At 35.4% G+C, this 17,788-nt stretch overlaps 1 protein-coding gene across 1 annotated transcript in view; it reads right to left on the reverse strand.

Moving 5' to 3' along the window:
• LOC145694687 (uncharacterized) overlaps nucleotides 1–17,788 on the reverse strand; it is a 202,720-nt gene that overhangs the window by 111,120 nt on the left and 73,812 nt on the right. The window contains exon 2 of the mRNA XM_081771197.1: nucleotides 13,541–13,663. Coding sequence (XP_081627323.1) covers nucleotides 13,541–13,663 — 123 coding nt within the window. The remainder of the gene's footprint in view (nucleotides 1–13,540; nucleotides 13,664–17,788) is intronic.

Below are 17,788 nucleotides of genomic sequence, written 5' to 3' on the forward strand. Positions count from 1 at the left end.
GATCTGGTAGCTCATGCAAATAAATAAATAAATAAAATCCGGATTTGATTTTCATATAAAATTCGGAACTTTCAAAATCCGGATTTCGGACAACCGAAAATTTTTACATCACTTACATATATACCTGGAACATATTCTAGTGCTGTTTTCACTTTAGTCATGAGTAGTTACTAAATCAGTAAATGGTATTCAATATTTGTATTGTATTGTTTCAAGGTTTTACGTCCCTTTCCCAGAAACAAGGCTATATAGAGATGAATACGCGACAGAAAATACCACCGACATAACGTACCACTTAGCCGGAGGGCTACTTGTGACTGGTTTTGTAAAGGACACTGAAAATAATCACATGCGACAAAACGTACCACTTGTATGAAGAATATTTAAGTATCTTCTCATATCGGAGGATTATTAAATTTTATTCCATTTGCTGTGCGTAAATATTTGAACGAGAACTTCAGGTTCAAGAGAGTTCCATTTTCTTCATCAGACGCTTCATTACTTTTTAAGGTATTTATCATTTATGTACCAGCACTTTTTAGAGACCTACACGAGTCGGGCTTGGGCGGGCCGACACTGCTTTTCATTCGGGCCCGGGATCGGCTCCGACCAGGATTTTTCAAAACTTATCGCGCCAGACCGGGCTCGGGCCGACTAATTGGAGTTCCTTATTGACTTTTGTTTAACAATAATTGGAATAAAGCCGAAATTGAAGTTCCTGTGCAGGTAAAATTAAAATGTAGTAAGAATTGGTGTTGCTTAGCATCTGTGCTTTCAGTTTAGTGGATTAGTTGCTTACCTCAGTCAGCATCTTCCTTCAATAAACATCGGGCCGTGACGATATTTTTTTAAAACTTTTTCAAATCTTATCGGTCCGGCCGGACCCGGACCTACGTACATTCGAGCTGGAGAGCGCTCGGGCCGTAAAATTCGGCCCGTGCAAGTCTCTAGCACTTCTTACTCTTGGAACTTCGAATGTTTAACTCTGATCTCAAAAAGACAGTGTGATCTTTTAATTTCTTGTCCTTCTTAAGAGTGTGTTCAGCTGGATGTTTCAGCCCTCTACGACATTTATATTCGGTGTCATTTGTTATTACAGCTCCATATTGTTATTAGAAATTCTGAGGTTTTTACCAGTTATCCAAAAGTAATCGAAGAAAAGAGTTAGCTTCTTTGGTTTTATGACTTAACGTCGTATTGAATAACTAGATATACATAGCAATAGGGCACGGATTTGAAGGCGCAGTTTAAAAGTCAAATAGCCAAGTGATCCAATTGACAATCAGCTACCGAGTAGGGTAGTAATTCACTAAAAAATCTGAGTAAAAAGAAACTGGTTACTCTAAGAAAATAGCAAAAACAAACTACTTTTCTTAAGTTTAAGTTTCAGTTCTAAAACTCTACTTCATTGTAGTTGTTTGATTACATTGAATTTTGGTTCAACAGACTTGATGGGACGGAAAGCATAGCGCGGACTGTATTGAAACAAGGTCACGACTTGAAGTGGTACGATTTGTGACGAAGTAAATATTTGAAATTTTTCACTATTTCACAGGTGACTGTTTAATGTGAGTGGTACGTTTCGTCTCGAAAATCCGCGTGGTACGTGATGTCGCTGATACGTTTTGTCGGTACACCATTCAGACGGTACCTACAGCTTAAAGTAGAATCCTAACCAATACTCGGGTTCTCATCCGAGGCTTTTAGGCTCCCAGCAAGTTTGAACCTCTGTCCATGCGCTCCAAGGCTATCCCTGAAGCTACGAGAAGACCTTATCTATTTTTGTAGCCTTTCCTATACATATTCATACCAAGAGGGCGAAGATGATCTTTTACTTATACTCTCTTTTCATTAAAAGGTGTCTTCGACGGGAAAAATATGGAAATATTTATTAGTTGTTAATACCTACAATATCAAAATTCAGATTAAGATAAAACGTCATGGTTCGAAATGCGTATTTCGTATAATTTTAAAAAAATCGGATTTCGGATAATTAAATGTGACAAACCAAAATCCGGATTTCAGATAATGAACTGATAGAAACCGAAATCCGAATTTCACATAAGGAAATGTCAAAACCAAAATGCGGATTTCGCTTTTGAAAAAATCTGACATCAAGATATTGGAAACCACTAATAATATATACACATATATAGGGTGTTAATGAACTAGACAAAACATGAAGCAGGCCATTCCCCACATCAAAAAGAAGAAAATAAGTTCATGTGGACCATGTGGACCTCTCCAAAAATGCCGGAAAATAAACTTTGGGAGCGTATAGCTCCAAAACTGAGCCACTGAGCTGAAGCGGAATGCTATTTTCTTAGGTATGATCTATCTTAGATTTTTCTCTCCAAAAATTCATACTTTTGAATCATACAGTAGTAGCGGAAGGGGTTTCCCCACAGGAATAGAGGAGTCCTCGGATATTCTGTTAGGAGATATGGGTACGATTCATGACAGATGGAAGGACGTCCAACCAAGTAACAAAATACTATTGACAGGGTAACGATACTTTCAACAGGATCAAGATAGCGTAGAATTGCTAACTCTTGTTAATGGCATAGTGATGCAATGGGCCAATCACTTATTTGTGACTCAGGTTGACGTACTTCAACTCGGTACTAACAGATGGCGTTGAAGGAGGCTCAGGGCCATAAGGACTGTTACGCCAATGTTTTACATATATATAAATGTAAAATTACTTAATGTATTCATAATTGTGAAAGATGTTTATTGTAATATTTATCGTCTGAATAAAAGTCCTTTCCAGGCCTTTCCCTTGTAAAACTCTAAATTACATAATCAAAGTTAATGTTAGATCAGACCTAAACTGCCTTTGCAAGCTTAATATCGCTTGTGATACAGTGAAATGATATAGGAGTAATAAAAGTCCATATTAAAATAGCGATAAAATGAAGAAACAGAAGTCATTCTTTAATAAAGGAGGAATTTGAAGCACATTGGTGTTTTAAATTTGAATTTTTACTTATTTTCTTAAAGGATGAAGCAAAAAATAAAGCACGCCTTAAATTCGATGTTATCCTGGATTCGAATAAACATGCTCTAATTATGGGTCGCGTTGAACTTCATGGACTCCCCTGAACTTCATAAGCCTGGGGCAATATACCGCTGCATCACTGTCTTCTTGGATCTAATGTCAACTATGATTGGATTCATCACGTTCATACAGAAAGATCTAGTTGTCTTTTATATTGTTAAGCGTTTAAAAGACAACGATGGATAAACAAAAAGCTAGTGATACAATTGATTTAGTTTTCTGCTTAATTATAACGACTACTAGTTTTCCACATTCATTATAAAAGTGGGAATGTTGAAAAACCACATTTTGTGTACAATAAATATAAATATGTAACTATTCCTCTAAATAAAAATTAATGTATAAATGTTATTTCCACATCTTCTAAATCACTGAACTGGTATCAACAAAGTTATTATTTAGAATCTGGAAGGAACTGCTGTGGGTGTAGGTAACTTTAAGCACCACTACATGTTAGAGTGGTAATGAGTTAACATGGAGACATAATCGAAAATGACAAATTTATATGTGCTAAAACCATAATTTTCGGGGTTGCTAAGCTAATTCATTGAAGTCTTTAAAAGTACTTTTGCGAGATATCACAGGTTCTGAAAATATCAATTGCCATTAAGTATTAGGTTAACACACAGTCCTGTCTTCGGAAACTAATTCGAAAGTAAATACAGTAATGATATCTTCTTGCATTATTTACTCATTATAAGACTGTTTTTTATTAAAAATACATGTGAATACACACATAGTATATCCATTTGATCACTTCGAACATTTCCAGGGGGATTGACTAATTCCTTCGACCCTCCTTACGGACGCCCATGGGGAGACGGGAGTAGACATGGACGGTTTCTGAAATTGTAAACCGCGGTTTCGGATTTTGGTATGAACCGGTTTTAAACGATTAACCGAACCTAACCGAACACCAGTTTATATATATATATATATATATATATATATATATATATATATATATATATATATATATAGAGAGAGAGAGAGAGAGAGAGAGAGAGGCGAATCGAGGGGAGGCTATAGCCCCTGTAGCACCCCCCTCTTGAGGTCCGAATTTACGTTGGATAAAATGACACTTGATTCCACTGTTCACTGAACAATGTGAAGACTAGATGCACCTTAGCCCCCTCCTTGACCGTGTCCTGGATCCGCGCCTGTATATATATATATATATATATATATATATATATATATATATATATATATATGGGGGGCTCCGTAGTCTAGTAGTTAGAGCGCTGGATTCATGTCCGCGTGGTTCCAGGTTCAATCACCGGCTGGAGCAACCCTCGGCGTCCACCCAGCGACGTGAGGCAAACTAGAGACTCATGTGAATAAAGGACATGACGACCACTCGGTCTAGAAAACCCCCGATACTCCGGTGACGCAATGGGCTGCCACCTGTTCGTCACTCACGTGGACGTAGTTCCACCAGTCGCTAACAGAAGGCGTTGGGCAGGGCTGGATTAAGATCATTGGGATTGGGAGCCGTGGAGTTGAAAAATATATGAGTAGTATTAGTAATTTTTAAAACGTTTATGGGGCCGTTTGATCGCGGGGCCCTAGGGCGAAAGCTCCAGTAGCTCCGCCCTTATTACGGGCCTGGCGTTGGGGCCGGTAAAAGGGTTATAAGGCCTGCAAAGCCAGTGTTGTTCTATTTATATAGTATTCATAAATTTTAGGTGGCTTTAAACGTGTACGGAAATAAAAATCTCAATAACAATAGGCAACTTACGGTAGTATAAATAATGGTTCAAACCTCCAAAAGCAAGATAAATATGGTATCATGATTCAGCGCTAATTAAAATATAACGTTTTAATAGCTTCTGTTTTGTGTAATATAAGGATATAGATATTTAAAACTTAACAGATGTATTAAATTAAACTATTAACTATTCCCAAATTTTTCCCAGATCAAGAAACTTCTACAGGAAGACAAGGACCCGAACTGTTCCACGAGATTTATTTTTATTTTTTTCACTTACCTGACCCCTCTGCAGCTGTTTAGACGTGTTCTCCAACTGGAGTCAATAATTAACTTACATAAAGATAATTTTTCGTAATAATGACAACGAATAGTGTATCATGTATTTATGATTCTTTATCTAAAACCTGTTTAACTGAAAAACGCAACACGAAAAATACACAAAAGTAATCATGCGATAAAGAACAGTCGTATAATAGTCAGCGTAACACCAACGCCACATGACAATAGCAAGAAGAATGAAATCCGGATTTCGGATTTGGACATTTCAATATCCGAAATCCGGATTTCGGATTTTGACATTTCATTATCCAAAATCCGGATTCGGTTTTCAGTTAAAATCCGAAATCCGGATTTCGGATATTCGAAAATTTTTGACAGCACTACATCGAGCTCTGAAGGGGCGATATTAATCCACCTGAGCGAAGCGAGTGAGAATCACGACCACGGTTATAATAAAGGCGTAGTCTATATACAGGGTGAGTCATTTTAATTAATCCACGGAAATATCTAAAAAAAATGATAAAACATAGAAGAAATGTTTGAAGTAAACGTTATATATTGCTAAGGGGTAAAACCATTTCCGCCAAAAGTACCCCTCCCCACCCCCCGGAAATGGGGGTAACGGGGGGTAACTTTGAAATGTCAAATGGGAACATGGGTCGAGTAATACCTCGTTCGAAAGGTCTTGGAAAACTAAGTAACGCTGTACCAAAATTTGTTTCATATGGAGCACCAGTTTCAAAATGGTCGCCATGATATAGTTCGGAAACTCCAGTAGCCGTAGTATGAAAACCATGGGAGGTAAATGAATGGAACAAAATTGAAATACGTAAATATCATAGGGCATATCAAATAGTGTGGTCCGTGTGATCCCAGTGGCCTCCCTGAAGGGGTCTTGGGGGCTAACTTCAAGATTTCAAATAGTAACATGAGTCGAGTGGTACCTCGTTCGATAAATCTTGCAAAATCAAACATCTTGCAGGAGAAAACGATTGAGGTGAAATTGCAGTGTTCTCAAAAGGCCGCCGAAACATAGTATCCGTGTCAGAGAAAAGGTTTAGTACCCGTAGTATGAAAGCGATTGGAGATAAATCAACAGAAGAAAACCTGGAGTAGGTAACTGACGTAAGGCACATCGAGAGGTGTTGTCGGGGTGACTCCACTGAAAGGTATCCGGGGCCAACTTGAAAACTTCAAATATCAACTTGAAGCGAATAACATCATGTTACATAGACAAATGAATATCAAACAGCTTCTGTAAGAATATTTTCGACATGAGACACCGTTTTCAAAATGATCGCCAAGACATGGTGAATGTGTCTAAGAAAACGTCTAGTGCCCATAGTATGAATACGGGTAGAGATAAATGAAAATAACGGAAATTAAATAGGAAAACCACGGAGGCGTTCCAAGGCTCAAGAATGATACAACAGAGATAAAAATGTTAGAGTAAAATTGTCATAATCTATAGAGAGATATCCAAGTCCTGCAAAATAATCTTTTCCTGTGCTCTGTATGTGAGCGGGGTGGAAAGTAACAGTGAAAGTTCAAATGAGAACTCTACTTTAATTCGCAAATTAAGGCTACCTTACAAATAGGTATGGTATGGTTGAAACATTTGTTTGTAAGGATGACGCTGTAGTGACTATAAAAAGGTGAAATTTTATTGGAATGGTAACGCATATCTGTATGGCTAAGTATGATTCGATGCGAAAACAGAAAGAACGTTATACGAAAGAAGTTGTCGAATAATGCTGTTGCTGGAACTTACAAACGTGTAAATTTGCTAATCTCCGTCGCCACAGAAACTTTTATGCAATGCGTGCTGGTTATTCGGAAAGCATTTTGGGGATATACGTACACACTGTTTCGTCCCTCAAGCTTACAATATGACATGAGTGCTAATAGTTAATCAAAATGTAACTGTGGTCAAGGGCGCCCATGTTGTGTTTCCAAGGGAGGCAAGAAAAAGCGACATTTCAAATATAGTTTCAAATTTTGCTGTAGCTATTCTAAAAATTCTATTGAGTTTTCGATATTCCGAAGCACAAATTCCTCTAGGGGGGCGAGAGCCCCCCTTGCCCCTCTTATGGGCGCCCTTGACTGTGGCAATCCGCATTAACTGAGTGCACTAATTCTCTGTCCCTGAAGTCTGCCTTCCAAACAGCATTGGGTAGGTCAAGCGTACGCCCGAACCGTTGTCTGGTCGGACATTGAAATTTTGAAGTTAGCTCACAAGATCCCTTCAGGAAAGACGCTGGGATCGCAGGGGTCACATCATTTGATATGCCCTATGATATTTACGTATTTCAATTTTGTTCCATTCATCTACCTCCCATGGTTTTCATACTACGGCTACTGGAGTTTCCGAACTATATCATGGCGGCCATTTTGAAACTGGTGCTCCATATGAAACAAATTTTGGTACAGCGTTACTTAGTTTTCCAAGACCTTTCGAACGAGGTATTACTCGACCCATGTTCCCATTTGACATTTCAAAGTTACCCCCCGTTACCCCCATTTCCGGGGGGTGGGGAGGGGTACTTTTGGCGGAAATGGTTTTCCCCCTTAGCAATATATAACGTGTACTTCAAACATTTCTTCTATGTTTTATCATTTTTTAGATATTTCCGTGGATTAATTAAAATGGCCCACCCTGTATATAAATGAGTGATGTATGATACACTTACTCCCTCCTCTCCCAAAGAAATTCTAAACGGGGAATCCAATGTGGTGGAAAAACTTCCTTTAAGAATATTCAAATACTCTTAAAACTAACTTTCTTTACATTTTTCGGGTTTCTAAAAACAATTATGATGACAAGAGATTAAATTTCAAAATTGCGGATCCAATATGGTGGACTAAATTTCTTTACAATTTTCCAGTTGAGCTGATTTTTTTCTTTATAGTTTTGCGATTATTCATAACGGTTGTGGAGTCAAAAGCCCTAAACTGAAAATGGGAAATGGATCCAATATGGCGGACAAATTTCTTAAACAAATGGAGTATCTAATATGGCGTACAAAAATCAACAGACAATGCCGGGTGATTCAGCTAGTAGGAAACAAATACGAATTAAATATTGTCGCACAGAGTTTCATGATTTGTGATTATGTTATTTTTAGCTGTGAAATAGATGAGTACTTTATGACGTCATAATAAAAGGATTTTATGTATTTCTTCGCTGAACATCTCATATGTAACTTACTATTCTGTGACATGGTATATTTATTTTCTATGATCTAGTCTCCTACGTTCTCGAAATCATGTTGAGTTTTGCCGGATACTTATTTTGAAAAATGTAAAATGAGGGGAAATTAAGATAGGCAGACTTCTAACACAAAGTCCCTACCAATGCAATACGCGGTTCCCACTAGAGTTAAACACACGAATTTTGCTCAAGTTTAACAAAGTTCCCATAAAAGAGTAACACATGGTTCCTTCTAATGTTTAACACACGGTTACCGCTAAAGTATGTCTTGTGCTCGTATGTGTGTATTTCTTTTTTGACATTTTTGTCGTTTTTGTGTGTATATCGAGGTTCCCTATTATGAGGGCCTTGTACCGGCAGTTCCCCACTTCGTCGGGTTATACCCATTCTTTATTTTTAAAGATATAGCAAATTGAAATATATATTTGTAATCAGCGTGATGAGACCAACACGAAAATAGGCGAATTTTTCTCCTAGGACCATTATTTCTATGGGCACCCACAACGTTGTGTTTTGAACGATGGCCCCACAAACCACAAAATACAAACAGGTGTGTGTGTGTGTGTGTGTGTGTGTTGTAGGGACGCATCCATGGGGAAGCTACTGGATCTGGACGCCCCCGGAAAACTTTCTAACTTAACATGCACATTGGAAACGTGTAAAGTAATATGCATATGCAGTGCTTTCTCAATAAAACTATAGTTGTTTAACAGGAAAATGATTGGTGTAGCATGAAAATTTAATCTTACACTTCATCTGTACTTTTTCTCTTATACACCGATCTATTATTATCATTTTTTTTTTCTGAAAATATAGATGGAAATATTTTACAATTACTTATCGTCTTTTCGGTTGTAGAACAAATACCCATTCTATAATTCATAGACGTAGTGGCTTGTAGTATCGCACCCCAAAACTTGGAACCCTCCAAATAAAAATTTCCGGATGCGCCCGTTGTGAGTTGAGTGGAATAGAGGGGAAAATAAGTAAGTAGAAAATAAATTATATATTTTAAAATGTTTCGTAACTATCTTAGTGATTTTAAAGACAGTATAATGTTACAGTGCTCTTATGTTGAGATATAATTTATAAAGAACATCCAGTGAAAAGCAATCATTGCAGCATGCTTCAGGATAAATTCTTGTTCTAAATTTGGTAAATGACATGAATGTGTTTTTTATTATTATAGACAGGATTAAACTGTAGCAACACAGATATGATAAGTAATATTAACAATATTTGCATACAGTGATTTTACGGGGTAGTCTGGGGCTATTTTTGAAACAATGCCAAACCTAGTTTACCAGTATATTCTCAGACTAATTTCATTCCCCTTTATTCAAAGTCCATCCCGGAGGAGATCTAAAATCATTACTGTTTGCATGAATGAAAGCATATTTAAAGATTGATTTTCACAAACTATTATATGGACGACAAAAATATCGTGGAGACTACAAAATATTTTAGATTATGTTTGTAGCTATTTTCCACTCACTTACTAAGATTTCAGTTTAAGGTATCTGTGTATATTCAGGTTTTTCCATCTTATACCAAGAAACTTATACAGAAGTAATTGTATTTGATGTAACAGTACCAGCTAAAACGTCGGTTCTTCGCATGAGAAAAATAAGTTTATGGATTTTTTTAAAGGTTTATTTCATCCACACTTTTCCCTTTTAGGACTGTATTTGAATCGAAATAAAATGGTAGAAACTAATGGATAAAAGAGATAACTGTATTCAAAATTTAATTGAAACAGCACAGCCGTTATTCTTGTAAAAATATGAAACTCCTTCTTTCCTTAGGGTAGCATTTCAATCAAAGTTTAATGAAAAAGACTTAATTCAATCCAAGTTCTAACCAACAGTTCCGAAATTTTAAGAATACAAATTGGGAAATTAAAATTTAAATAGAAATTGCTCTCTTCTCTTTTCCCCGTCTTTACAAGCGGAATTTTAGGAAACGATTGAACACATCTAGCCATTTATTTTTTAAAAAATGTGTTTATATACTGAGTTCACCTCCTAGAATGAGGAGCTCTATTCTCTAGATCAAGTTTGAACTTACTTAGGATATCCATTTTGATTTTGTTGACCTAACTATGTTGAAATGTTCATTTGAAACAGTTCAGCCGTTTTGCCGTTATTATGAGACAGACAACCTCGATGTCATTTTTATATATTGAGAAGAAAACATTATAGAAACTTCCCATTTTAGAAATGGAATTTTCAAAAACACTCAAACCTATGTACAATTATTTTTAATGAGAATTTCATATAGTCTATCAACTTTCATATTCATCACTTGATCGAATTGTGTGAAACTGTATTTTTGGCATAATATTCAATCTGACCCCCTTAGGATACACATGTTAATTCAAGTTGCGCTTTAAAACACACCTTCAGGTAGGTCTATGCTCAAAATGTTATTGAACAAAAAGCATTGATGTCATCTTTTAATCTTGACCAGATAAAAGTTTGCCTAGAGGCTTGCATAACTTGTAAAACAAGTGAGTAATTTTGAAAAAAGGAATTTATGTTAACTTTAATTACAGAATATGCTCCCATGTAGGTCGGTCAACTCCTGCTTGTTTGGTTTTGGTTGACGTGGTCTCAAGATCGATTCATGCTGGAGGCATAGAATTTCTGTTTTGTAGAGAGTTGCTTTAATTAAACCAATTTGCTCTATGTGTTTAATATGCATATCCTACTGGAACAAACACCATCTGGTCCGACATAATCCTCTAGATGTAGTGGTATAAAGTTCAGTGCTGTTTATTTTAATCACTAGATCTTAAATTGGATGTCTTACTTGATTCACCTTTTGTTTGTTTACAATTTTCAAAAATAATGGAAACGCAGAAAACATTACTAAAAGGATAAAATCATATATTCAAACACTATATATATATATATATATATATATATATATATATATATATATATATATATATATATATATATATATATATATATATATATATATATATATATATATGTGTGTGTGTGTGTGTGTGTGTGTGTGTGTATATATGTATTCTACAGTCAGTATGAAGAAGCTAACTCGCGAAACAAATATAAATCTTCGGATTATACGTAAAGGAATTAACAATATAGATCGGAATTATTTCGTCAAGAAATGATGGATAAACTGGTAAAGAAAATAACAATGTAAGAAATGATTGAAAATATGATTGATGAAAATACAGAGCATGGTTTGAGAAAAATCGTTTTTGGTAGCTAAGATGAATGGAAAAGGTGATGAATTATACCATATGGCCCATAAGTCAGTCAACATTAGTAGTTATTAGACTGTGACTAACATTGGCTAGTATTGTGGCTACATGACTACAATGTTGAGCCGCGGGGTGACGGCCCAGGGCTCCGAAGTAAGAGGCGCAAAATTCGGGAGGAAAAAGAACAAGGAAAGAAAGAAAAAGTGATAAAAAGTGCTCAAAATCAAAGAAAAACAGGGTTTATTTTTGAACATTTTCTTACGCCAAACATGGTGGCGCTTCGCGGGTATCTGTCTACCTCACTCATATGTATGCGGGCGCCATCATATACTCGCGCCCCGGGCGATGATTTTCCACGGCACGGCACTGCCTGACTGGACCAGTACTTTCCACAATTCAGTTGACAGTATCAGTGATATGACTTTTGTGTGAGGTAAATGAAGTAAATTTGTTGTTTATATGAGTTCTGCTGTTGTTAGTGCTAATTAATTGATGTTAGTTTGTATTTCAGCTCTACATGAAATATACAACTTTGCCAGATGACTTATGGAACACCCTATACTAAAGAATGTGAGGAGAAATATTCATCAATATCAAGCTGTTAATGGAAGTAAAAATAATTTTCATTGAGATAAAGATATACTATAGCGATCGCCAGGAGTCATGAGGCTTTACATGGATCTATGAGGATACAGTGTTGTTGGATTGTTTCTAAATTTCGTTTTGTTAATTTTCGTTGTTGTTGCTTTATTTATTCGCTGTTATCATTGTTACCACTTTATTCAAATAATTGTTACCGTTCGTGTTATATTTAATTTTTTGTTTGTTTTTCGCCCAGTTGCAACGCTTTCAATGTTTGGCAACATACAGGTAGTTGGTGCAGTTATGCTGTTTGATGTTTTCTCAAGTGTGCATTTGGAAGGCTGTTTCACGAATTGTGCCGAAATCTTCTGGTGTATCACACGTAAGACAAAACGTTAATCTGATCGATGTAGAGACCAGGCTTCACCAGTAGTTGCGGCCATTATAATACTCTGTTATGCAGTAAGCAAGTACTGCTTAACTAATTCTATGAGTTAAAAAATTCCAAACTTATTGCAAGAGAAAAAGAGACAAACAAGCAAACAAAAAATGTATTCTATTCCCAACTAAGGCTATCTATTTACGTTTATTGTTACTTATTTCTCTAAAGTCTGTTTCATAAAATTCTTCCAAATCGTTTTTGGTCTATCTTTTCTCACAATCACTAGATCCCTAGTACCCCATGCAAATTTAGTCTTATTATACATACAATGTGTCCTCCTTACCTCAGATGTTTTGATCTTATTGTCTGTATATTCGTTGATCTTCGATAATCTTAATCGTATTGTAAATGTCTCCTTTGTTTTAACGGTTCGTTTATTTTTGGCTCAAACATTTTTCTAAACTCTGAGGTTCTGTTCCCATCTGCAACTTCTATCGAACTCTCAGATCTATACAACGCAACAGGCAGAATTTTGCTCTTATAGGATTTCGATTACAGTCATGACGATAAGAGGTTTAATAATAGTGATAGAGACTAGTAACAAGAGTACCGTATCCTGATCTCAATCTAATTCTTCAATGATTTCATTTTCATAACACTATTATTATTTATTACAATACTTTGTGAAAATTGTGTGGGATTACACGATACGATGAAGATAATCGGGTTTCTAGTAGGATATTATTGTTTCAGAATTATAATCTGAAATTACAATACACAAAAACATCAGCTCAGATTTAAATCTGAAAGTATCATAAGGAAAACATCAGCTCAGATTTAGAATCTGAAATTACCATAAACGAAAATGTGTCAGCTCAGATTAAAATCTGAAATTACCATAAATGGAAACATATCAACTCAGATTTAAATCCGAAATTATCATAAATGAAAACCCATCAACATAGATTTAATTAGCAATTCTAGGACTAATACATAAGGCATACGTTTTTTTTCCTCCAAAAACATGGCGAAGATATTTATGTTCACTGTTCATAGATATAAATAAATGTACTTACAGGTGGCCCATAATGATCCTCTAGTTTGTTGTGGAGTAGACCAAACAAATCCCTTTTGTCTCTGTCCGTTAACGATGCTCCAGAAGCTACAGCGACGACTAGTGACAGCCACAATAATAGGATCTGGAAGAAGCAAAATTTTTTAAATCAGTTCGAACGGTTCGAATATTGAACATAAGTGCCCAAATTTCCCTATTATATTAAATAGTTAAAAAGTTTGTACGGGTAATTCTGAATCGGTTTACTTGTATCCTAACAGGCACGTAAAATTCAATGCTGGGCATATAAGTAATTTAAAACTGGAAGTTTGGCAGTCATTTTTGAAGCAATTAGAAGCTTTTTTACATTGATAACGAAATGAGCTTATTTTTGGGGGGATTCAATAAAAATTTTCTCTTTCTTGATAAGAATGTTCAATTATTCTAGTTCATTCAAATTAGATTTCTCAGATTTTTCCTCTCATGATTAGAAAACTAATAATTTAATGTCATATGTTAAGAGCAATGGCGGATCTAATCCGGGGCCGGGGGACCTAGTTACCCCGAGTTTTTCGAGTGATAATAATGATTTAAGTTATTATTTATACATTTTTGAAATTTATAGTAAACTCATGATATACTTATCATAGTCTGGGTTCTAGCTGGTCCCTTACTTTTTACCTTCTAGATACGCCACTGACTAAGAGAGAATCAAAGAGACTTGACACTGAATTTCAAATTGTACAAACTTTAAATATATATATTGATATCATGAAACAATGCGTTAAGTGTATTATTTCAGAAACATCATATTTTATTTTTAGGAATTTGGTTTATCAAAATACATTTATACAAGTATATTTACCGTCCGTCCGGGTGTCCGTCCGGGTTTCCGTCCGGGAGACAAAAAAATCTCAAGAACTACCTGATGGATCATCATCAATTTTGACCAGAATGTAAAGGTTCAAAACTTGGGAATCGATTTCGTTGATAAAGGCGATATCCAAACTGTAAGTGGTAGAAATCAACCATTTCCCTTTTTTAACGGTGACCACCATATAGCAAAAAAACTATAACAGATAGCTTTAAGGCATTTCAGCAATCGATTAAGTGTCTCAAGAATACATTTAATCTCTATCCTTAACTCTCTACTAAATCCGGAAGTTATAAAAGTGTACTGTAACTTCAGATTTCAATATTTACCTAAACAGACCAAATATGATAAGTGATAGCAAGAAACATTTTCTATATTAGAATCCATCTAATATTCTAAAACTAGGTATTATCTCTTCTCATAACCCTCTATTCAAACCAGAAGTAATAGAAATGAACCATTTTTGGTATTTACGTTGTTCACCATAGAATAAAATCCGTACTTGATAGCGAGAAACAGTTTTCTATAATCAATTAAGCGCTCCAAAGTGAAATAAAATTAAATCTTTGAGCTTAGCGTCCCATGTTTATGACTGTTAAGCTAATTGAGAGGGACGATTAAGGTATGTGAATGATGATGATGCAAGAATTGGTGGAGAATGAGAATGTAGGAGGAAAGGAAGTTGTCCACCACAAACTTACTTGGCTGGGGAGGGACACCACGCACCAGAGGAAAGCATCTACCACTGAGCCCCCGTGACCCCAATTAAGCGCTCCCAGAATATATTTAATCTCTAATCTAGCGTCTCTACTTAAACCAAAGATCACGGAAATCTATTACACTTACGGTTTTAATGTTAATTGAGAGAATGCTATGCCATACGAACCAAACTTCATCATGTGGTGTACTTGTGGCACTCCAACTTGTTTAATTTAACATCCAATAATCAACAATGCAAATGCCTATATAGTAGAATACTAATTTTAATTTAAATTTAAAATGTACTTTTAAAGTACGGCAATTAGTGACGTATTTAAGGGGGGTTTCCGGGGTTAAGCCCGACCTGAAATTTTATTTACTATTTTCAAATAAATGAAATATCTTGCAGAATTTTCACATTTCCAGGAATAAAGTCAGCAAACCCTCTTCCCCGAAACAAAAGCGTAAATACGCAATTGATAGCAATCCAAGTAATTCTAAGTATATTTCGAATTTCACGTTTCTTTAATTTATGAACTTATGTCTCGTACAGTCTTGAATTTGAAGGATATTGCTTAACTCCCGAAAATAAATTTCTATATAAGATAGGTATATTAAAGCATACACAGTGAACATTTATGATACTAACTAGTATTTAAAAAAAAAGAACTTTAAAAAGTCCTTTTTTCAGCATTCTGCACTCTTAGTACACTTGTTAAAATGACCTTACAGCACTAACAGATCCAGAAAAATCGTTTGGAGAGGTAGGTCATCTTCTGGACGCTCAGACAAAGACAGAATTTTACATTCCCAAGACAGAATTTCCAAAGACAGAATTTTACATCCATACAGAAAAAAATGAATTACTATATTATGTTATAATTGTTCCACAAATAATATAACAAACACTTTTGTTGCCAGTTATAATATATTATATGCAATAATGATTAACTTAAATGTGATGATACACTAATGTATAGAACTCGGTGTTCCAAATAGGCCAAGAAAAATATGAAACAGATGGGTGCTCACATTGTTTCTTTCTCTTTGTACCGATTTATAATTGAAGACCTGAATTGCAGAACATCCCAAGTCCACCGGAGTACTTTTGTGATTTTAGAAGAAAGACAAGATTGTACTTGGTATGCTATTCTGTTTAGGTGAAATTATTTTGTATTTTTTTAAAGAAATGTTTTGATTTGGATTTATTATTGCAAGTGAATAGCCCTTAAAACATAGATGCTAACGTAAAAAAAAAAAAAAAAAAAAAAAAAAAACGAAGAAAAAGAGTGGACTTGGGATGTTATGCAATTTGGGTCTTCAATTCTGCGTTATTGAAAAAAAGAAATGCCCAAACTGTTTATGCAGAGAGAGACCATTGTTCCTTCACTCTTTCACTTCGATCACTAACACGTGAACGTTATAACTACCAGATATAGTACTTGAACAATAGAAGGTATATAAGTTTATACTTCACATCAACAACAGTATCCTTTGTAGGGAACCATCTTAAACTAGCAGGCCTCTTAGTTGAGGGGGAAATGTGGCTCTATGTATCGCAAAACCTTATAGAAAAAAAAGGATCTTTTGGAGGGGTCGCCCCACTGCCCCCAAAATCTTTATAAGGAAAATGACTTTTGGTCAAAGTTGTAAATATATATACTTATAGTTGCCGAGTTTCTCGTTAAACGGTTCGAATGGAGGTAGTGCACAGAAGCTGATAAAGCAGTATTTTACCACTGTTTAAATGATATGGTATTCTCGCATAAATAATACAATTTGATGCTTCTATAGCACAAACTGAATGTTTCTGTGCTTAATACAAAATTAAGATCTGCTAGAACTTCTAAAACGACAATATCGATATATGGAGTTTAATAAATGTAACATTAAGTGCATAAAATGATTCTTCATAGAAGATCGCCGCAGCTAAATTCCAGATTGCTTTAGTGAGGAAACTTTGAAGTGTGAAAAATCTTCTCCATCAGCTAAATGTTTCTGAATATTAAAGAACATATACCATTTACAGCGGAACATAGATTGTATATGTTTTTACGTTTCTTGTTACTATATTAGTACATAATTTATTATAAAGTATGTGTTTTTCAAACTACGGGGGCGGCAAGGGCGCTGGTCCTGGGGGGCCAGGGGGACCCGCTCCCCAATGCTCATGTTGCCCCCCTGCTTAGTATTTATGAATTCACAATATTTGGCATAAGTTTTCTTAAAATTCTCATAACAACCAAATACACATTTGAATGCCCCCCTGTAAACTTACAGAGAAATAGGTGCCCTTGGGGGACGGGATAATTGCCCCCAAATGACGACCTTGTTACGTACGGAATTTCCGATATGAGTACAATTTAGAACCAATACTTTAACTTACTTGAACTAAGAATTAATAATAAATTTCTGAATTCTAATTTGAAAGCTATCTAGCAAGTGTGGCACAAACTAATTAGATAACCATTGTTGAGATATTATTAATTACCACATTTTATAAGGTAGGCATTGCAAGAATATAAGGTAGTGCAACCTATTTATAAAGCATATTATGTACGTGAGTTTTCGCATTGTACTATTATTAAACAGTAATTTTTCGAATTTTTTGTTTGTAATAGATCTTACGTTATGGTAGAAAGTAGATTTATGTAGATTTTGACTTATGTTCAAAACCCCTGGACAGATCCACACGTT

The sequence above is a fragment of the Thermobia domestica genome, chromosome 1 (genome assembly GCF_964235325.1).
Source record: "Thermobia domestica chromosome 1, izTheDome1.hap1.1, whole genome shotgun sequence".
NCBI lineage: Eukaryota > Metazoa > Arthropoda > Insecta > Zygentoma > Lepismatidae > Thermobia > Thermobia domestica.